We start from the raw sequence: 23,168 nt of genomic DNA, 5'->3' as shown, positions 1-23,168 counted from the left end.
GGGAGGGAGGGAGGGAGAGAGGGAGGAAGGAAGAAACACATTTAAAGGGCTCAATTTTATAGCTTAGCTCTCATAAGGAAACTGAACCCAAGGCCTGGGGGGTTGGCAGTCTTCCTTGCATGGAAAATATTTGTGGTCCAGCACTGCCTTTATTTATCCAGAGCATTTAATGTGCCTTTTTCCCCCATCTCTCACATCCGCTCAGAGAAGATGTTAATTTTCTGAAATTAAACACTTAGCTTGATTACTGTTTTGTTAATTGCTGTATTCAAAAACCCCTGGTGCTCCTGCCTGTTTAACATGGATGGTGCTGTGAAAATGATAGGCACGGAGCTGGCATGCAGGTGGACAGACAACAGCTTTGGAATGCCATCCCAGCTACCCGCAAAGGGCTTGCTCCAGCAGCTGGGTCCCTGCCTGTGGGGGCGTGGGGCAGGCAGGACAGGGCATAGCAGGTGCTTCTCACAGGACCATGTTTTTAGAGGATAGTGCACCTAGGACATCCCAAATCTCACCAACATCTGGGAGAATGTAGGGGCTTAACTCCAATCAGAGCACCCGCCCAAAAGTGCTGGAAGAAGGAAAGATCACAGAGAGAACTCAAGCTGCACCATTTCCTGATGCCTCAGATTTAAGAAAGACATACGTTACTTGATAATTTATTAATTTATTCAATGAATACTTGTTAAGTGCTATTATTTCAGGCACCTAGCTAGACTCTGGGGAACAAGCTAATACAATGGATACAGGACCTGCACTCCTGGAGATTACAGCCGGGTCATGAAATAGACACCTCCTCCTTCTTCCCCACGTCGCCAGGGCCAACACTAACTATCTCCTAATCCAGTGGTTGGCAAACTTTGGCTCGTGAGCCACGTGGTTCTTTGGCCACATGACTGTGGCTCTTCCACAAAATACCACGTGCAAGCGCGCAAGTAACCATGCGCAGAAGTCGGTATTTTGTGGAAGAGCCACACTCAAGGAGCCAAAGAGCCGCATGTGGCTCAAGAGCCGCAGTTTGCTGACCACTGTCCTAATCCAATTGTAGATGACCTGTGCCATGATAGAGGCAAACAGCAACCATCTCCTAATCCAACTGTGGATGACCTCTGCCATGATGGTGGTAACGATCTCATTTGCCCCTTGAAGAGAGTAAGGAGCTTATTACAGTCTCATGGCCAGGCATCCCATTTTCACTCAACAAGCCATGTAGCTAGAGTGTCTGGTGTAAGATGAGGTGACATAAGAAAACAGGTGCCCTCTAATCATCCTCACAAGGATGCAGCAGGTTGGGCTTTCTCGGCTGTCCTCCAGCTGTTAGCAGCGTAACTAACCACTGCTCAGGACCTGGAACTGGGAGAATTCCCACACACAGCCACTGCATATTCGTCCACCTGAGTTCAAATTGGTCAGTCAGTGAACAATAAAATATCCCACCCAACACTGCCATCGTATAGCAACAACCACCACAGATTGAAATGCTCTCTAGCAACCACATGTGGTTACATCTTAAGTTTTGGAAAGTGAGAGCTGGTACCACTGCAGGTTAAGAAACCAAGAGCCTAGCGGAGGGCCTCCTAGAGTCCCCAATTAGTCACCTGCTCATGTGACTTTTCTGGGTCTCTCATCCCAGTCTCCACAAGTGCTGTGGACTAGCATGTGAGCTTCACAGGGCATGGGCTTTTGTGTGTTGTTTGCTACTGTGTTCCCAGTGCCTGGAGCAGTGCATGCACGACGCACAGAAGGCCTCCAAAAATATTTGTTGAGTAAGTGAATGAATAGGAACAGAAACCAGTGAGTCAGCATGTGTAAAGTAGTCACAAAGACTGTGTTAAATGGATGAATACAGTTCCAAAGTTGAAGTGCTTAAACAAACAAACAACCCCTTTGAGTGTGGTTAAACGTCACTGTGTTCTAAGTGGATCAGGGCTCCTAGCATCATTCTAAAATCATCCCCTTATCTGGCTGGTGTGGCTCAGTGAATTGAGCAGCATCCCATGTACCAAGAGGTGGCTGGTTTGATTCCTGGTCAGGGCACATGTCCGGGTTGTGGGCTCAATCCTCAATAGGGGGCATGCAGGAGGCAGCCAATTAATGTTGCTCTCCCACTGCTATTTCTCTCTCTTCCTCTCTCTAAAATCAATAAAACATATTTTAAAAAATGAATAAAATCATTCCCTCAAGTTTTTCTTCTAGGAGCCACAGAGGAGGAAGATACCTAGTTACCTGGTTGACCTGGAGGGATCATCTGGCGACTGTGGGCCACGAGGACATATTCGATTCCCACACACCAGCCAAACTCATATTAACTCATATGTGGGGACTAAAGGAAACAGGCAAATATTTATCAAGGGTCTCGGTGCCTAGTGCTGTGTGGTCGCTCTCTCATAAGCCTGAAGCATGTGGTAAAATCTGCCTCTCTGCAGAGCTCACCATGTAGTGGAGAGCCCCAGGGCTCCCAGGGGGAGCCACAACTTTGGTCATGGGCAGTGCTATGTGCTGACCTGCTCAGCTCAACAGGAAACACGCTATCATATGCAAATGGCCAGGACCTTTCTAAGGCCACTCAGAAGTTCCTTGTCAATGCCACGGCTTAAGAAACAATAGAAACAATCTTTTTAAAATTAACAATGAGAAGAAAGCAATGAAATTGGATTAAGCGGAGTGAAAATTTCATTTGCTTAGGGTTTGTAAACTTTTCTTCATTAACTTCAATAAAAGTTTTCTTAAAAGTCATTCCAGTCTTTTTAAAGTTCTAACTCAATCTTTTCTCTGCTCTGGAGCAAAGTTTGCCTGCTAATTTCCAACGAGACCAGCCCTTAAAAATGAACTAGTTTTAGCATATGGATCTTAACACTCTAAATTTTTACAGGCAGCAGTGCAATATTATTTTAATATTTAATTTTGAGATTTACATAATATCTTTCCTCCAAAGAGCTCAATATATTGCAATATCATAAAATTCCTTTCATATTCAAAGATTATTCTTTATGCATGCAAATACTATATTTAACTAAGGAATAATGCAAATTAGGTGATGTATTCAGAGAAACTGGTGGGCTAGATAATTCTTTTGTAGGAAAAGTAGTATCTCTGACTAATTTTAATTGTCTAGGAACTTCAAAAATGCCTTGGCTTCTGGTCAAGATGGCAGTGTAGGTAAATGTGGTACCTGCATCCTTCCAAAACCACACAAAAATTTCAAATAAACTACAGAACCACTATCATTCAGAACCATCTGAAATCTAGCTGAACATTAGTTCTACAACTAAGGATATAAAGAAGAAGCCACGCTGAGACTGGTAGGAGGGGCAAAGACACTGAATGGGCTGGTCCCACACCTATGTGTGGTGGATAAAAATCAGGAGCAACATTTTGGCTGTGGAGGACCCCCTGAGGGTCAAGGAATTCCAGTCTCCAAGGTTCCAGTGCCAGGAAGAGAAGTCGTCATAACTTCTGCTTGTAAAAACCAGCAGGGATTGTGGCTGAGTGAGATGGAGGGCTGCTGGAGCCCCAGAAGTTCCTCTTAAGGGCTTGCACAGACTTACTGGATCTCACTCCCTCTGAGCTCCAGCACTGGGGCAGCAGCTTGAAAGGCACCAGAAACATAGAGGAGGAACTGAATTGTCTGGCTTAGGGGTGAGACTTGGAGGGGCAGGTTTCTCCCAGACAGAGTGCTGGCACAGGTCATTATTCCTTTTCTGTATCTCCCTCTCCACCCCCTCCCCCAAGAACACACACACAGACATGGCTGGCAGGTGGATGCTATATCTTAGTTTCCATCAACCTGGCTATCACTGTTCACCCTGTGCTGGTGATTCCCTATGACCCCACCCCACCCAACTCATGAGTCCACCCAAGCTGTTTCCACTGGCTTTTCTATAGGAATGGCCTATCTTGGCTCATACTTTAGACCAGTGGTTCTCAACCTTGGCTGCACATTAGTATCACCTGGGAATCTTTTTAAAATCCTGACTTCATGAGGCCCAGAAATCAGGATTTTAAAAAGATTCCCAGGTGATTCTAATGTGCAGCCAAGGTTGAGAACCACTGCTTTAGACTATCCTAAAATTTCTCAAAGAAGTAGCATCTGGCCTTGGTGTGGCCACACCTCTCTCACTAATTGGCTCCAGGCCTGGCACTAGCAGCAGCCAGCCTTGGCCATTCCTGGGCATCTCCAAGCCCAACACAAGTAGCAGCCATTTGCACATAGCTTTGTACCTCATGCTGGATGGCCCCTGGCAGAACACAGGTGGTGGCTGACCTTGGCCTGAACCTCCTGAAGACCCCAGAGCCAGTGTACCCAGTGGACAGCTTCAAACCACATCAAAGCATCATCCAACTACCTCCACAAGGACAAAATTAAGGGGCTGCCTCAGCAGACAGAAGAGCCCTGCTGAAGTAAGACCTGCTTGATAAGGTTTGCCCCTTCTGGCTGATCCTCTATGGTAGTCACAGCCAGTGCTTGCAGCTGATTGGCCTGGATAAATCCCTCTCATTGAGTACTAACAGCAATCAAGGCTCAACTACAACAGGAGGGTGTACCAAACCTGCATTGGTGGTGGTGGTGGTGGTGGTGGGGGCGTGCACTTGGAGTGCCCAGCTTAAGCGAATAGGGAAGCTGTGTCATTAGACCCTATCGGACAACTACTACGTAAGGCCACTCTTCCAAGCCTAAGATATGTAGCAGCTGTATCTAATACATACAAACCAACACAGGGAAGCTTCTAAAATGAGGAGACAAAGAAATGTGTCCCAAATGAAAGAACAGAACAAAACTCGAGAGGAAGCATGAAACAAAATGGAGATAATGAATCTACTAGATGCAGAGTTCAAAACACTGGTTATAAGCATGCTCAATGAACTTAGGGGAAGAGTAGAAGAACTTAGTGAGAACTTCAACAAAGAGATAGGAAACAGAAAACATAAAAAAGAATCAGTCATAAATGAAGAACACATTAACTGTAATGAATAATACATTACAGAAAATCAACATGGAGTAGAGGAAGCAGAGGATCGAATCAGGGATTTGGAAGCTAAGGAAGCAGAACACAGCCAATCAGAACAGTAAAGAGAAGAAATAATTTTTAAAAAATGAGGATAGTATAAGGAGCCTCTGGGACAACTTCAAACATATTAACATTCACATCTTGGGCATGCCAGAAGAGAAGAGAAAGAACAAGGAATTGAAAACTTCTGTAAAAAAATAATGGTGAAAAACTTACCTAAACTGATAAAGGAAATAGACATACAAGTCCAGGAAGCACCGAGTCCAAAATAAGATGAATGCAAGGAGGTCCACACCAAAAACACCGAAATTAATTACAACGCCAAAGAATAAAGACAAAGGGAAAACCTTAAGAGCAGCAAGAGAAAAGCAGTTAGTTACCGACAAGGGAGCTCCAATAGATTTCTCAATAGAAACTTTTCAGGCCAAATGGGAGTGGCAAGAAATATTCAAAGTGATGAAAAGCAAGGACCTACAATCAAGATTAATTACTCTATCTAGCAAAACTATCATTTAGAAGTAAAGAATATATAAGGAGTTCCCAGACAGGAAAAAGTTCAAGGAGTTCATCACCACCAAACCAGTATCAGAGTCTTCTTTAACAAGAAAAGATGGCAATAAATACATATTATTAACAACTGAATTTAAAAACTAAAAGAAACAAACAAGCAGAACAGAAACAGACTCACAGACACAGAGAACATTTTGAGGGTTGTCAGATGAGAGGGGCCTAGAGGAATGTGTGAAAAAGCTGAAGGATTAAGAAGTACAAATTGTTAGTTATGGGGGAATATAGTCAATAATATTGTAGTAACTATGTATGGTATCAGATTGGTATTAGATTTATCCGGATGATCACTTAGTAAGTGATATAATCACTGGGTTGTACAACTGAAATAAATATAATATTGTATGTCAACTGTAATTAAAACAATTCTAAGTAAAAATATTGCACTAAAATCTTGGAACTGCATCCTTAAAAGAGATGGATTTTATGGTGTATAAATTATACCTCAATAAAGTTGTCTAAAAAGCAAAATAAATGCCTTAAAAATGGACAAACTAGAGGGGCTTGTGAATATTAACAGAAGTAATGTATTTATTTTTTAAATTCAGTTAAGTAACGGATTGTGTCTGCATTGTGGGCATGGTGGCTATGTTAGTATTCCTCATGCAATCGGCACAGCAGACCATACATGAGCTGTGTGGAATATAAATGTCAGATATAAAACTGCCGATGGCATCAGGAATGTAAGGGGGAAAGTGCTGCTTCTCTAAACATATGATGAGGAAAGACAGATGGGCTCCTCGGAGCAGCAGGATCAACCTGTGCCAGGTGCACAGGTTCCAGCTCCACTCCAGTCCTCATGTCCTTATCATTAACTGGAATGCAGACTTCACTGTCCTCTTTTCTGGTGCCCACTCCTTCCTCAAACCATGGATAAACCAATACCTGTCATTTATCTGATGTGGATGGCATTCATCCCAAACAAAGAGACTGAGAGGCCTTGGAAAGAAACAGCCTAGGAAGAAAAAATCTAAATTGCGGTCTGGCTCAGGACATGTTCTCAGAAATGATGCTCATCTTCTAGTCTATAGCACGGTTTACAACATGATTTTCTATCCCCTGTCTCACTTGACTGTCACAGCAGCACTAGAAAGTAGGTGTCATTACTCCTATTTTACAGCTGAGAAAGGAGGGGCCAAGGTAGGTCAATGAACTTACATGAGGACCAGAGAGAGAAACCAACCCCAGGACACTCTGGCTATGCCTCTGCCACCATGAGTCCAAGAAGTGAGGAAGGCGACTGCCCCACAGTGGAATGAAAACAGAACAACACAGCATGCCCACCTTTCAGGCTTGGGTAAATTGGATTAGCCCTCTGAATCAGCCAATAGGCCAAATTCAGAATTGGATTTGTTTGGCTTTCCTGTGCTTTAAATTTTTCTAATTAGCTGTCAACAATTTAAATTTGGATTTTCAGCTTTTAAGACCTGGCATCACATGCTGGAGCTGAGTAGAGGCTGCCCCTGTTCTCTTCAGTTCCCTGCAGTCCCCACCACTCCCTATGGCCTGACACTTGGCCCTACTTTGCTCCTTTTCTTTGCCTGCCTGGCCTCATGGGACTTGGAGTTTGTTCTCTCTCGCTTTGATGGTCCTAAATTCACTGACTATATCTTTCTAAAAGTTGACTTCAGAGATGTGCTGGTCTGATTTGTCTTATTTTTTTTTAAGATTTCCTCTGAGGTCCTTTCCCCAACTCCGACACTCTGAGTCTAACTGGCAGAAAAGAGAAGCAAAGTTTGTCATTCACTTTAATTCTCTCTGACAGCCAGATGATCCGGCCATCAGTCTGAATCTGGGGCCAGGTGCCAGAGAGTGACTGTGAGAGTTAGTGGAGATAACAATCCCTCTGCAGATCCTGTGGCCACTGAAACAGAGAGTTCCACCTGATCGGGTCTATTTTAAACTCAAGGCAGCTGTATTGAGAGCAAGGCTGCATCCCTGAAGACCTCACATAAATCTGAGCTTGCATAATTCATGACCAACCCTGACCAAAGATGATGGACATTTTTTTGACAGCTAAAGTGGCCCAGCTATGTGGCAATAGCTTAGAGAGAGCTTACAACTTACACCATAAAGCGATTTTTGATCAGTTAGAGGATAAAATAGCCACAAAGCTGAGTTTGAAACCCAGAAACATCATTTGTGGGCTGTGAGATGCTGAGCAAATTTCAAGAGCACTCCGACTCCAGTTTCTTCATCTGGCCCACCTCGTCTTTGTAGAGAAAGAACATGGTAGGGGCTTGGCATATTGGAGGTGCTAAAAACTGGTAGTTCTCTGCCACTACCTATGGGCTGGGAAAGGATCCTATCCTGAAAGTCTCCAAGTGATGCAAGATCCTGAGTAGTCTGAGTATGTACATGACCGGGGTCATCAGGGAGGGAGTAACTCTGGGTCTCAGGATTCAACAGACTCTTTGGTGTTTCCCAGTCGTGCTTGCCTCTCAGGAAGAACTGTACCTACTGTGCGCTCAATGGACCAAAAGATGAATGCAAATCTTCTGTGGTCTCATAGATGCCAACCCTTGAGGTCAGAAAAAGCCTAACAATGACTTTCTCTGATGGACTGAGACCAAACCAAACCCTTTTCATTGGATTCCTAACTCAGGTAAGATGAGTTTCCAGCCTTTATTGGTAGGGATAGTGAGAGCAACCTGGTGCAGAAGCAGTGTGGCATATATGGGAAGCCCTGAGAAAGAAGAGATGGCAATCCTGTGTTAAAACTGCCCATCCAGCCACAGATGTGGTCCATGCCCCTGAACAAAGGAGGATCCGCTCAGAGCAGCCAGCAGCACCTAGAAGAGGGTGGGTGCTCATGAGCATAAGGCTACAGATCAAGTGCAATACCACTTAGCAGCCAACTTGTCCCAACTCTTCTCTCCTGTGACCCTTCCATCCATTGTCTGGATCCAGTTCACTGTGGGAACAACTTGTGTCCCTCAACAAACACACCCATCTCCCATCTCAATCCAGACACTGGGGACAACTTTTTATGATTTAGTGTCACAGAGAAAACTGTGGATGTGTAACAGGGACTACACAGTTAGGGGTCTTTCTCTCAGCAGGATGGCATTGGCTGGTTCCGAAAAAACCCTCCCTGCTTGGAGGCTATGAAATGGGAGCCCGGGAAGGACTGTCCACCTTGAGGGCAAGAAATGGGAATGCAGAAACAGAGTTGGTGTCCTGCTGGCCCTCCTCTAACACCAGATTCCTCAAATGCCTTTGAGCCTCTGTTTTCTTACAGGAAAATGGGAACAATGATGCCCAAGCCATAGGGTCATTGTGAGATCTAACGAGTCCACATATTCCATAATTCTGTCAACACAAAAGAAACACCACCGTGATGTGCTAACTATAATGAGTTTTACCTGCCCCTCAATCAGGGCCCACTGAATGGTCCCCAACTATTTTCAGTTTCCAGACACACAATAGATACTAATAAACACATCAGGTAGCTTCATGATTGATTCCAGCACTGCTCTTGGTCAAATTCTTTAACTGTAAACTCCAACTCATGACCCCAACAGTAGCACAGTGGTGGCCATAGGCAATGACAGAGGGGTCACACTATACCATGAAGTCAGGGTAGAGGGCCCGACCTGGATCTCACCCAGCATGGAAGAGCTCAGGGTGCCCTGAGAAGGGGTGAGAATGACTTACTGGTGCTGCCTACATCCGTCCACCCCAACCCTTCATGGAACTGAGTCATTACGGTTTTTTGTGAAGTCGGTTATTTCATCTCTCTTTCATCTCTTATAAAATGTAGCTTCCATTCATTTTTCTAAACTGCTCCTGCAGAGGTGCAGGCTCAAGTGCTCATTTCAAAGTTTCTCTCTTTTTTTTGAAAAAAATTATCTATGGTTGAAAATAATTTCTATTCACATGTCAGTTCACCAAAGCAGTGTGAGAGCACCATGTTCCTCAGAGCCCCACCACCCTCAGATTAGGAACCACCTGATCAACTTGACATGTATTTTATAACTAGAGGCCTATTTATTTTATAACTAGAGGTCCCTAGGCCTGGCTGGTGATCAGGGCTAATCAGGTTCCCCGCCTCCCGGCCTCCTCGCCTCCTCCTTCCCTTACTCCCTCAGCACCCCCTCTGATGCTGCTGGTCACCCACCACATTCCGCGCCACCCCCTGGTGGTTAGCACATGTCATAGTGAGCAACAGAACTCTCTGTCTCCTGGTTAAACTCTGGAGGGGACAATTTGCATATTAGCCTTTTATTATACACTAGTAGCCCTGTGCACGAATCCATGCACCAGTAGCTTGCTCTGCCCTGCCGCCCTCCTGTAGCTCTCTGCTGACAACTTATAACTCGCTGCCCCACCCTCCTGCTGATCCATAATCCGGTTGTTACGTGCATATTACATCTTTATTATATAGGGTATTATAAGAAGGATAACCATGTGCCACAAAGAAGCAGCTGCACACTTCTGCCACTTATTGTAAACTTTCAAACACCCAAATTCAAGAATTCTCAAAAAGAAATCATAGATTGGAAGGTGACACTCAGACTAAGACAACATCAGGGAAGGTTAAGAATACAAGGGGGAGATACAAAGGGCACGAGAATGGGTGAGAATCAGAATAAATATTTTGAATGTTGATAATGCAGAACCCCTTGCAGGAGCCCTGGTCCCTCAGCTCCACTGCAGCCTGAGAAGGTGCAGATGGCAAGACAAGCAGATGGGCAGGTTTGGGAATAGCAGGAGAAGGGAAGGGAGGGGCAGAAATCAACACAACCCGATCTAAGTGGCAGGTTTGTTCGCACATGCTTAGAGAGAGAGAAAAGACAGCCAAGCCCACTGTAACATGACAGCCTGGCAGGATGTTTATGCCCAGAAGCTGGGACACTAAAATATTTCAGCCAGTTTTCTGCCTTAAACTCTACAAGGGAAACACAGCTAACAAAGGCTGCCCATGTTACATGCTCAACATGAATGCTAAAATTACCATTCCCTTTTCTTTGGGTAAGACAGACTGTCACAACCTTTGTCTCCACGGCACTGGGGCTGTGGTCACCAGCTGGAGGCTCCCACACTTCCCCTCTTATTTTCTCATTATACACATCCGCATGTAAACACGTGACCGTACACATACAAACATGCACACACGAACACACACATGCTCCCAGCAACAACGCAGCCATCTGGACAGCCATGCTCGCCTGCGACACTTTCTTTCTTCTCAGTTCTGACAGCTTAAACCCAAGAATCATCTGCCTTCAAAGATGCCTGGTATGAAAAGAGGCAGAATGAGCTGAGGATGAGGAGGTGAGGAGTAGAAGAGGATGGAGTAGGAAAGAGGATGTCAGGAAGGAAGAGCTACGTGGAGGGAGACAGAGCAAAGAGACAGGCTTGGATCCTGCTACTCCACTAACAAATGGTCCTTTCAGAATTGTTGATTGAGAAAAACCCCTAATTCCAAAAACGATCATGGTCCACTGTCCATGACCCCCATCATTGCCTACAGACATGATGTTCACTTCCCTCTCTTCCGTCTTGTACCATGACCCCTGGGGAGAAAGTGCTCATTTCTAACTCCCTTGATATTTCCTGTGTGTATAGGATGCGGTACTTAGAAGACACCAGCCTTGCAGCTTGTACTTTGTGTCTATGTCCTGCAAATTATTCAGTTAATGAGTTTCACAGAAGAAACGATTGTGTCCCAGTATCACTGTATCCCTCAGAGTGTCTAATCCACATACAGTAGATACTCATCACTGTCTTGTAGTAATGAGTGAATACATAAATGAGTAAGTGCATGAATGAACTGGTTAAATGGATATAAAAAGAAATTGATTGTGAAAAGTAATAAAGAGGAAAAGGTCAGAAGAGTAGAAGATATAAAAAAGAGAGAAGAAAATATGTTTTGAGCTGTGCATGCCATAGGGAGGTCTGGCTATCAGGAGTGATCTATTGCCAACTATCTGAGGTCTCTATAACAGTGTAGCATTCATCTGAGCTAGCTATAAAGGAGAATGCACTCCTGAATTACATGGGTTTGATTGAAAGGTCATCTAAGAAGCAATAGTGACTTTATCACATGATTACTGGGAAGTTTCTCTCATTGGGTTTTCTAACAGAATAGCACTGGTCTACTCAAGACCATGCAGGGCTTCCATCCGTCCACTTCCACATCCATCATCTGTTCATCTATTTGTTTATTCACCACCCATCCGACTGTCCATCCATCTGTCTTGCCAAGGGCATTTGTGTAGCCCCAGCTGGATGCAGATGACTGGGCCCTACTATGGCTTGGATATACATCGTTGCTTTTGTGCTGGGCATATGAAAACCCCTCAGAATTCAGCTCCCTCGCAGAGATGAAGAATTACACCCATGTCCTCCATGGCCCCAGATGCCCATCACTGGATACCTGTACTCCTGGAGGGCTGGGGGCTGGGGAGGAGGCCTGAGGGCAGATAACAGGATGGGTATGACTGCAGCTTTGTTCCTGCACCGAGATGGACAAAGAGCCAACCACAAAGACAAAGAAGAGCAGCGAGGCCTCCAGACTTACCAGCTTGGTTTGTGGTAATGTTGACAGAGACGTGTTGTGGGGGGAAGGGGCTCTTGCTGGAGACTCCATTGACGGCCTGGATGTCGAAGGTGTAGGGGGTGTGGGCCCACAGGCTGCTGATGGAGACTCGGCACTCGGTCAGGCCCAGCTGCTTTGGCACAAACTCCACATTGTCATCGCAACGGGAGCAGCTCCGGCGGTCTGCCCGGCACTTTTTGCAGATGATGTTGTAGGTCACATCATCCCGCCCACCTGTCTCCCTTGGAGGGTGCCACTCCAGAATGATGGACGTCTCATTGACGATTGAGATGACATTTCGGGGACCTGATGGGACGCCTGTAAGGAGACAAAGGAAGGCTCAGTGAGGCTGGGCAGAAGCTTCCTTGTCCAGCATCTCTCCATCTACCTTCAGTGTGTCTCCACCCTGCACCTCCTCCCCTCCTTCAACTCTAATCTCCATGCCTCAATCTATTCTGAAAAAGTGCTGATTAAGTCCAACCCACATTGAAGCAGAGAAGGATTTAAATTAACCTTCGAGAGAGGAGCATCAAAGAATTTGTGGATGTAGGTTAAAACTATACAATAATTAATAATTATGTTGAGGAGGTGCCATTTCTTTTCATTTTAGCATTCATCCGGGGATATAGCTTGCAGCTATAACTACTGTGGTGTTCTAGGGACATCCTATTATCTTCACTAATTCAATATTTATTAATTAGAATTTTTCTATGAGGAAGAACTGCCCCTCTTCAGTTTGCCGCAATGAGAACCTGTCCCCAAATCCTTTTTCAGTCATGCCCACTGGGGCTCTCCTTTCAATCATGTGTGCCGAGAGAGGAGGACACAAGTCTTTTTGTTCACAGGACCAAGCCTCATTCACCAGCCAGAACACCTAGAGAGATGAATATTCACATTTCACAGGCTTTGGTGCATAGACAAGAAGCAACGTTGGTAGGAGATTCATGCAGCCACTGCACTTAACCCCATGACACAAGAAGGGCATAGAGATTGTTCTAGACACTCTGCTAGCCGCTTTGCATGCATTTAATCCCCCTATAAGACTTGCTGGGAAGATGCAACCATTAAGTCAACTTTATGGAAAGGGAAACTAAAGCTGAAAATGGGGACTGGCTATAGATCTTGAGGTCTATAAGAACGGGAGCCAGTATGAACATGCATACCTGCCTGATTCCAACGCTTATGTTCTTAACCAATGCCCTGTGCTGCCCTGTGAAACTGACTACCTTTTCCTACTGAGGGAAAAGCTATCTCCAAGCCCAAACTAATACAGAGAGGGAACTCCAAATGTCAGTGGTAGGATAACGTGAAATTTGAACAAACTCTCTCTCCTATAAACCAGCCAGGCTCCCTGGGACTCGAGAAGGGTAGCCTCTTCCCTCTGGCCAGCTGTCTACGGCTGTTGTTCTCACTCTGGCCAAGGTGGAAATGCCTTGGCGAAAACACTAGGAAGCCTGCTACTTCACAGAAGGGCAAAATGTTGCTGGATTAATGGCCACAGTGTTGGGTATTTTGAGATTAAGTTGTAGAATCTTCTGCCCAAGAACACAACAGATCACAGTCTCAGGTTCTCAAGCCGAGCTCTGCATCTCCCCAACGTCTAACTGATGGAAATGAATTCTGCCTGGAAGCCCCCCTTCTGAATGCCAGGTCTGCTGGAGCAGCCGCTCGGGTAGTAATGCATTCAGAATTCATGCACGTGACTGTCGCCAGCTGAACGGAGACATGTGTAAAGTGGTTCATGCTGGAGACAGGAATCAAATGCCAACACACAAAATGAGGGAATAACAACAAGGTCGGGGGGCACCAGGGAAGGATTCTGTGTTGAATCAGTCAACAGCCAGCAGCTAGAGCAGAAAGCAAATATTAAATCGAATTCTATTAAAACATGAAAGAAAATCAGTACTGTACTATATAAAGCCCATTAGGCCTGAGCTAAAGCACAACTTGCATGCATGCTTGTGACAGGGCAGGATTCATGAAGCATTTCTACTGAAGTCTTGCAAATAGCATTTAAGAATTCCCCACCCATCTGCCCAGGGATACACATCCATCTCTTTAGGAATCAGCACACAGCTAGCACTGGGAGGGCAGCCAGCACTGGGCCTGGCCAGCCTCTCTTCTCACACTGCACTCCTAGTTAACATCTGTATTGGCCAGTACCTGTCTGGGACACATCTGTTTGCTCAGACTGATGAGACTCAGACCACAAGCACCCAGTGGTCAATGTCATTGCTGCCTATCTCCCTTTCACAGCAGACAGCCCAGCCTTGGCCACAGACCACTGGTTCTCCTACTTGTAATAAATACATTCACTGAATGCTTGCACTTTGCTAGATGTGGGGCTCATCCTTTACCAATGTTATCTTATTGCATCCTCAGGCCATCCTGAGCTGTCATTCAGAAAGCAGCCTTGGGCAGAGGGGCAGAGACAAGGATGTCTAAGGGAGTGACCGCCCATCCCTCCCACCCTTTAACCCCCCACGTTTCAATTATCTCCTTGCTCCACTGACCTTCAACTTCACCATCTTCCCGACTCCAGCTTCTCCACTTAAACGTGCATATGTCATTGCCATTTTAAAACTAAAACACTGCCCTCTGACATCTCTGCATGGCAGGTCCTCTCCTCTCCACTCTCCAGCCAAGCTTTTCCAAAGCGGAGTCACACTTGGTGGCTCTCCTCTCTCCCTGCTCCGCCAGCTGCAGCCTGGTTACTTCCCTGCTCAGCCATCGTGCCTGCTTTTCCTTTTGGCCTCCTGCTTGACAAGTCTAGGAAACACAATTCAGTCCTTAACTCCCTCGACACCCTGTGTTGTCACTAGCCAGGCCCTGTGAGTCACATCTTCTGTATTCTACAACACATGGTCTGTCAGCTCCATCTCCTTTTCCTCAGATCCTTCCCCTCCTTTATATCTTCCTCCCCCTCATAACAAAGGGCTTTGTCAATTCCCCTGCCCTATTGCAAAAGCCTCCTAATGAATTCTCCAACATTGCTTTGCAGCTCTCATCCATTCTCATCTGCCAGAGTGTGAGTTCCAAAACGTACATGGAGTCAGAGTTCCTCTGCTCAAACTCCAGTTACCCATGAGTTTACACTCCTGTCCACGTCTTTCGAGTCCCTGTGTATCTTGCTGCTCTTGATCTCATCTCTGGCCACCCGACCCTTGCTCCTCCTGGTGTGGCCAACAGGAAGATCCCCATGATCGCCTGTGAGCACTAAACTCTCTCCATATTCCTGCGCCTCTGCACAGGGATTTCTCCTCTGTCCGGAATTCTTTCCCTCCTCTCCACTTGAGCATCTCTTGCTCACCCTTTAATGTCCAGCACCCATTCCATCAGGAAGCTTCCCCCTCAGTGCATGCCCGCAGTCATACACTCCCCCCTCTGGCCTCCAAAGCCCACTTCTAGCTGCCTAACCCAGATCATTGCATTGTAATGGTCTCTTCCTCTGTGTTGTCCTCACCACAATGTGGCCCCCTGGGGGGCTGGGGGTTGGTTCATTATTTCCATGCCTAACATTTTACCCAGGGGAGCCCCCTTTCACCTGGTGTGCAAGGCTTCAGGTCATATGTGTGCACTGCTCTCCAGCACAAGACAAGCTGTCCTGCTGGGGCCTTGATATGGGGAAGTGGGGGTGCGCGGAAGGGGTAGCAGTGAGGCCCCATAGCTTGTGACTCTAAGTGGTAGAGGCTTTGGTAGAGATAAAGTGGCAAGTGAAGAGCTGCCCCTGATCCGATGGTGTCCATGGTGCTGGGGAGACCAGGCACTGCTCATTTGCTCCTGATTCAGGAAGAAAAGCAGTGGGTTTCCAGGACGGATTTTCATGTTTATTAAGAAACAGCATTCATTTGAAACAACCACTTCTCATCCATGGCTGCATTCCAGAGCAAATGTGTCTGTGGAGCATGAATGAGGGTCTAGGGGAGCTGTGGTTGGTGAGTCCAGGACTGCATACCTCTGAGACAGGGATGGCCTTCCCTTGGCGAGTGGACTGGGAGAGCTAGGAAAACCTGAGCATGCCCTGCTGTGTGTCCCTCGCCACTCATCTCCTCCCACCCAGCATAAGCCTGGGCTCACAGTGCATATCTGTGGAGGTGACAGAGTCTTGACCACAAAGGACGACTGGAACCCCATTCATTATTCATTCATTCACTCATTCACTCCTTAACAAATACTGTTATAGGCACCTGGGAAATAGGAAACTCATGACAGGCAGGTTTCTGCTCCCATGGAGCTTACATTCTGGGGAGAAAAACTGACAAGAAAGAAGGAAACATGGAGATAAAGGAGATGATTTCAGGCAAGAATAAGTGCTAGGAAATAAAACAGTCCCAGGCTCAGACTGCCTCCTACCAATGCTCATAGCTCCTGTCCCTTTTCCCAGGAGGCCTTTTCCAGGCCGCGAGCCAGGCCCTGTGTCTGGGTGGCTACAGTGACGATGTTCCCAGGCCTGTGCTCCATCCCAATAATGAGAGCACGCTCCTGCAAGTAGACTAACCGGCCTCTTGCGTGCCTGAATAAAGAGCCTGACCAGAGCAGGTTTGGCCTCTGAATAAATCTCCTTAGAGGAAGGCACCAGGACAACTTCCTAGGACCAGTGCACTCCCTGGACTGGGGCCCTACCCGTGCCCCCACCCCCCCACAGGAAGCATTTTGCCAGAACCAGGGCCCCGAGCAGCATCCTCAGGAAGGAGGCCCATTGAGATCAGACAAAATGTTTAAAGAGGATTAGAGAGGGAGGCCGCGGGGGCAGAAAATCTTCATCTTCTGCAGAGTCCTCAGGAAGTGCAGTGGCAGGGCTCAGAGCCAGGGTCTTCAGTCCATATCCTGGTTTTCCTTAATTATGTACAGGCAGGCTTTCTGAAGCCTCTCTGATCTGTTGCCACAGTGACTACTGAAGGAAGCTTCCGCTTAAAAAGGCTAGGAATACTCAGTCCTTTTAAAAAATGGGAAACCACTGAGCTATGGTTCTCTGGGTGGAGGGAATATGGTGGGTCCTGTTATGGGGATGGGGCTCTGTGTCTTCCAACATGTTCCTGAGATGTTGGCTCATACTGCATGGAGCATGGTTAGCATCAAGACTACAAAAAGTTACACAGAAAAGATCCTTCTTGAGCCATTGGGTTAGCCCAAGTGTTGCCATGTTGTGACAGAATCTCCCGCTTTTTAACATGATTTGGGACAGATGATTCTTTTTTAAAAATGGGGTCAAAGTCGGTGGGAGAGAGTGGTGAGTTTGTTTATAGGCATTAAGCTAGAAATAAGAGTATGCCTGAGTAACCAAAGGGAAAATCTGCTGAAGACAGGTAAGCCCCTAAGCCAGTTCCTTTACCTGGAATCTGGATAAGGCCGACCTCCTGGTCTGAGAACTTAAATGTGAATTTCAGGTCAGTCCAAGATGCCCAGCAGGCAGTGTCCAGCTAACTGTGCCTTTCTACAGTTAGGGTCTGTGTCCGTGGATCCCTCCCCATGGGGAGCTGGAGAGGGTGATAGCCACGGTGAGGCAATGTCCTCCTGGGAGACCCCTTTGCTGGCTGAAACTGAGCTGCTCTGCATGGGCCAGAGATAGGGTCCTCCCCACAGTGTGAACAACCCCTTGGAGAATCTGATGAAAGTAACAAAGCTTTTTCTGAGAAAAATGAATGTGTGACCGAAGACATACAAAACTTTTCAGAGACCCTCAGTGAACCCCCTACATGTTCAGAGCAACCACTTTTCAAAATATTCCCTTGTTGGTAAACCTTGAAAGGTGAACTTCTAAACCTTAATTTTCTCATCTGAGAGTGGTAGTTTTGAGGATTTAATAAGATGATATGCCCAAGGAGTTTAGCTGTATGCCTGGTAAACAGAGGAACTCAGTAACTGTCAGCTGCTATTGTTATTAGTAGTATGGTTACTCTTAGATGATCTGGAATCCTGACCATTCATCTAAGTAAGATGGATTTAATTCTGCCATTTATTCCTTAAGCAGAGACCCCATCCCCAGAACTGTGCTGAGCACGGTGAAAGCTGTGAATGTATAGAGGTTACAGCCCATGAGATTGGAGAACCCAGATGCTTATTAGTGAGGCAACACCCCATACATGGAGTGCTGGAAATTGTGAGTACATATGATTAAGGGTGAAAGTAAGTGATACAGACACAAAGAATTACAGCTATTTCAGAAAAGGTAAGATCAATGTAGAATAGTCAGAGATGGTGTCTGGGGGTCCTGTCCACCAGGCTGGAACTATACTGGGGGAGCAGTGCCTTGGAGGCTATCTGCCCCAGTCTACATCCTCTAGGTCACCTACCCCTTGCACTCAGGAAGAGACAGAACCTTAGTATTGGGCATTGGGTTGCATTCCTAGAATTGGTCCAACTCTTTTGGGTTCATGGCCCCTATGTGTACCTGCACAGGCAGGCATACCTTGGAGATATTATGCTTACAGTTCTAGACAACTGCATTAAAGTGAATACTGCAATCAAGTAAGTCACAAAAAATTTTTGGTTTCCCAATGCATATAAAAGTTGTGCTTTCTGTGTACTTTAGTGTATTGAATATGCAAGAGCATTATGTAAAAAAACCCCACGTTTGTACCTTAATTAATAAATACTTCATTGCTAAAAAAAATGTTAACCATCATCTGAGTCTTCAGAGAAGCCGTAACTTTTTTCACGGTGGAGGGTTTTGACTCAATGTTGATATCTGCAGACTGATCAGGGTGGTGGTTGCTGAGGTTGGGGTGGCTGTGGCAATTTCTTAAAATGAGACAACAATGAAGTTTGCCATGTCTATTGACTCTTCCTTTTATGGACTATTTCTCTGTAGCATAAGATGCTGTTTGACAGCACTTTACCCACAGGAGAGCCTCTTTCACAATTGGAGTCAATCTTCTCAAACTCTGCCATTGCTTTATCAATTATGTTTATGTAGTATTCTAAATCCTTTATTGTCATTTCAACAATCTTTACAGCATCTTCAACAGGTGTGAATTCCATCTCACAAAACCACTTTGTTTGAACATTCAAAGAAGTAACTCCTTACCCATTCAAGTTTTATCATGAGATTGCAGCAATTTTACATCTTCAGGCTCCACTTCTAATTCTAGCTCTTTTGTTATTTCCACTTCATCTGCGGGTATTTCCTCCACTGAAGTCTTGAACCCCCTTAAAATTATCCATAAGGCTTGTAACCAAGTGCCTCCAAAGTCATTTTAATGTAAAATTTTGACCTCTTCCCATGAATTACAAATGTTCCTAATGGCATCTAGAATGCTGAATCCTTTCCAGAAGGTTTTTAATTTACTTTGCCCAGATCCATCAAAGGAAGCACTCTCTATGGCAGCTATAGCCTGATAAAATCTATTTCTTAAGTAATAAGACTTGAAAGTCAAAATTGCTCCTCAATTCATGGGCTGCAGAATGAATGTTATATTAGTAACCATGAAAACAACATTGATCTCATTGTACGTCTCCGTCAGAGCTCTTGGGTGACCAGGTGCAGTGTCAATAAGTAGCAGTATTTTAAAAGAAATCTTTCTTTTCTGAGCAGTAGGTCTCAACAGTGAGCTTAAAATATACAGTAACCCATGTTGTAAGCAGATGTGCCATGATCCTCACTTTGTTGCTCTAACGGCAGAGTAGATTTGGCATAATTCTTAGGGACTCTAGGATTTTCAGAATGATAAATGAGCATCTGTTTCCCTTTAAAGTCACAGCTGCATTATCCCCCAACAAGAGAGTCAGCCTATCCTTTGAAGCCTGGCATTGACTTCTCTTCTGTAGCTATGAAAGTTTTAGATTGCATCTTCTTCCAATATAAGATTGTATTGTCTACATTGAAAATCTGTTGTTTAGTGTAGCCACCCTTACTAATTACCTTAGCTAGATTTTCTGGATAACTTACTGCAGCTACTACATCAGCATCTGCTGCTTCACCTTACATTTTCATGTTATAGAGACAGCTTCTTTTCTTAAACCTCATGAACCAATTTCTGTTCACTTCAAACATTTCTTCTGCAGGTTCCTTACCTCTCAGCCTTCATATAATTAAAGAGAGTCAGGATCCTAGACTTTGTTAGGTTTCAGTTTAAAGGAATGTTATAACTGGTTTGATCTTCTATCCAGACCACTGAAACTTTCTTCATATCAGCAATAAGGCTGATTTGCTTTTTTATCATTTGTGTGCTCACTGGAATAGCACTTTTCATTTCTGAAGAACTTTCCCTCTGCATTCACAGATTGGCTATTTGGTACAAGAAGCTTAGCTTTCAGTGTGACTCACTTTTGACATGCCTTCCTCACTAAGCATAGATATGCCTAGCTTTTGATTTAAAGTGAGAGATATGCAACTCTTCCTTTCACTTAAACACTTAAGGCCTTTGTATGGTTACTAATTAGCCTATTTTCAATATTGTTGTGTTCCTAGGAATAGGGAGGCCTGAGGAGAGGGAAAGATATGAGGGAATGGCCAGTTGGTGGAACAGTTAGAAGACAATCATTTAAGTTGACATTCTCATACGGATGTGGCTTATAGTGCCACAAAACAATTACAATAGTAACATCTAATATCTCTGATCACAGATCACCATAACACATATTATATAATGAAAAAGTCTGAAATAGTATAAGGCTTACCAAAATGTGACACAGGGATAAGAAGTGAGCAAATGCTGTTAGAAAAACAGTGCCAATAGTCTTGTTCATTTCAAGATGGCCAGAAACCTTCCATTTGTTAAAAAAAAAATCAATCTCTTCAAAATGCAATAAAATGAAGTGCAATAAAACAAGGTGTGCCTATACATATATATGCTTCCTGGCATATGAGAAGTGATTTGGCTTGGACATGGTATTTGGCCTTGCTTATTCTTCCTCTGCCTGTAGACAAGAAAACCCCTTCTTCACTCCTACAACAAACTGTTTTCTACTCAATCTCTCATTAGGCAGAAGATGTGAGCTATGGTCTGGGAACGAGCTAGGAAGGACATTTGATATTCAAAACTCCTGAATATCGTGACTCAAAGTGCAAAGAGGTAATGTTCTTATGGCTGAAAAGTGTCAACACTGTAGTTTGGAAAAATGACTGCATACTTCAATGTGGACCGAGTTAAGAAGGCATAGAGAAAGAGACCAGAGAAAAAGGGGTAAGGATCATTTAAAAAGTGTGGTGCAAGAGGCCAAGAAGATATGGAAGGAGGGTTGATCATCAAAAATTATAGTTCCAACTCTCATTGCTCATTGTAAAATAGCTACTTAAAGAAACCATGTCTGAATGATTGGAAAGCTTCCTAAAGAAGGGGAAAGTCTTTAAGATTTTACAGAGAGGTAAGAGTCCAGGAGCAGAGACAGACAGGAAGTGGGGGCTGTAGAGACTTGAAAAGTGTCAACACTGTAGTTTGGAAAAAGTCTTCTATGGAGGCAAAGTATGCTGAAAACCAAGTCGGGGTGGTTGTTATATCTTTGCCCTCAATACAGCATACAAAGCTGAAAGCAGAATGGGTTAGACACAGTGGTTCTCAACCTTCCTAATGCCGCGACCCTTTAATACAGTTCCTCATGTTGTGGTGACCCCCACCCATAAAATTATCTTTGTTGCTACTTCATAACTGTAATTTTGCTACTGTTATGAATCGTAGTGTAAATATCTAATATGCGGGATGTATTTTCATTGTTACAAATTGAACATAATTAAATCATAGTGATTAATAACAAAAACAATAGGTAATTATATATGTGTTTTCTGATGGTCTTAGGCGACCCCTGTGAAAGGGTCCTTCAACCCCCAAAGGGGTCGCGACCCACAGGTTGGCGACCCATGGGTTGAGAACCGCTGGGTTAGAGGATTAACACACACCAAAAGAGGCAAATTTTGCAACTTTCAGAAGTGTAGTAGAGTCATAAAATGAACATGAACTCAACTTCATGTTCTGTTTGGTTTGTTCTTTGGTAATCGGTTACTTGAAAACTATTTAAAAAAGCAAACAAATAAACCTCTATTCTTTCAAGCTGCCTTGAAAGTGTAGCTATGACACTTCCCAACCTATGTTCAGCAGCCTCTTTCCCTTTCTCCTTCCCTCCTGAGACACTATTTCCTCCTCCATTATTCCCCCACTAAGTACAGAATTCCTGGGAGACCGGAGAAGAATGACCATTGTCCTAGAGCAAGGGTGGGGAATATCTGGCCCACAGGGCTTATAAGGCCCTCAAAATCATTGGTCTGGCCCTGCCAATGCATTAAGGGTGAGTTAATTAAATGCTTCACCAAATGTAGCAGGCTTATTTTTAAGTTGATAACTCTGTGTGGCCCACGAATGATGTTATAAATATCCACATGGCCCTTGGCAGAAAAAAGGGTTTTCCACTCCTGTCCTAGAGAAAAGGACTGTGATGTGGTGTACAGTGCCAGTTCAGGACCTTGGAGAGGGGCGTGTGGGGTAGCTTCTTGATGGTAGTGGGGGATGATCTCCTAAAGATTCTGTCAGTCACCAATAACAACACAACTATAGGGAACATGGCAGCAGGGGTTGTCAGGTCTTAGCAAGGTGGGAGTGTGAGGGTGGGAGTGGGGGGCTTGAGGCCATATCAGGAAACCAGGAGTGAGTTATCAAGTACATGTATAAAGTAGTGGCATCAACATGAACAGATTATTGAAGCATTCTCCTCTCAATAGTAGAACCTTAGAGAGGCTTGGGATTTGGGAAAGAAACAGACCAAGGACTTTCTACAAGTTATGCGTGATGAGCACCAGACATTGGAGCACTATTTTGCTTAATATGAAGATGGTGTCTGAAGTTCTGAGGTGTCCCCTCCAAAAAGGGAGCTGTGCTGGGGGCCTGAGGCAGCAGGGGCTGGAAAGCTGAGTGACGCCTGGTTCCTCTTCTTAAAATGTAGGAGGTCCCCCTTGGGCAAGGAAGAGAGGATGTTGAAACCTGGGGAAATCATGTTGCTTTACTTTTCCTAACAGTCCTGGAATCCTGACATTCTAATTTTATGCCAACTTTGGAATCAATTTTAAATGAACCCCAGGACCACAGGTTTCCTGTAAACAGAAACCTGTGCCACCTGCA

General features: G+C 44.9%; 1 protein-coding gene across 1 annotated transcript in view; it reads right to left on the bottom strand.

The window, feature by feature from the left end:
- EPHB1 (EPH receptor B1) overlaps positions 1–23,168 on the bottom strand; it is a 283,401-nt gene that overhangs the window by 100,341 nt on the left and 159,892 nt on the right. The window contains exon 5 of the mRNA XM_006759807.2: positions 12,103–12,438. Coding sequence (XP_006759870.2) covers positions 12,103–12,438 — 336 coding nt within the window. The remainder of the gene's footprint in view (positions 1–12,102; positions 12,439–23,168) is intronic.

The sequence above is a fragment of the Myotis davidii genome, unplaced genomic scaffold (assembly GCF_000327345.1).
Source record: "Myotis davidii unplaced genomic scaffold, ASM32734v1 scaffold415, whole genome shotgun sequence".
NCBI lineage: Eukaryota > Metazoa > Chordata > Mammalia > Chiroptera > Vespertilionidae > Myotis > Myotis davidii.
The sequence above is the reverse complement of the archived record's forward strand: the minus strand, read 5'-3'. Positions and strand labels throughout refer to the sequence as shown.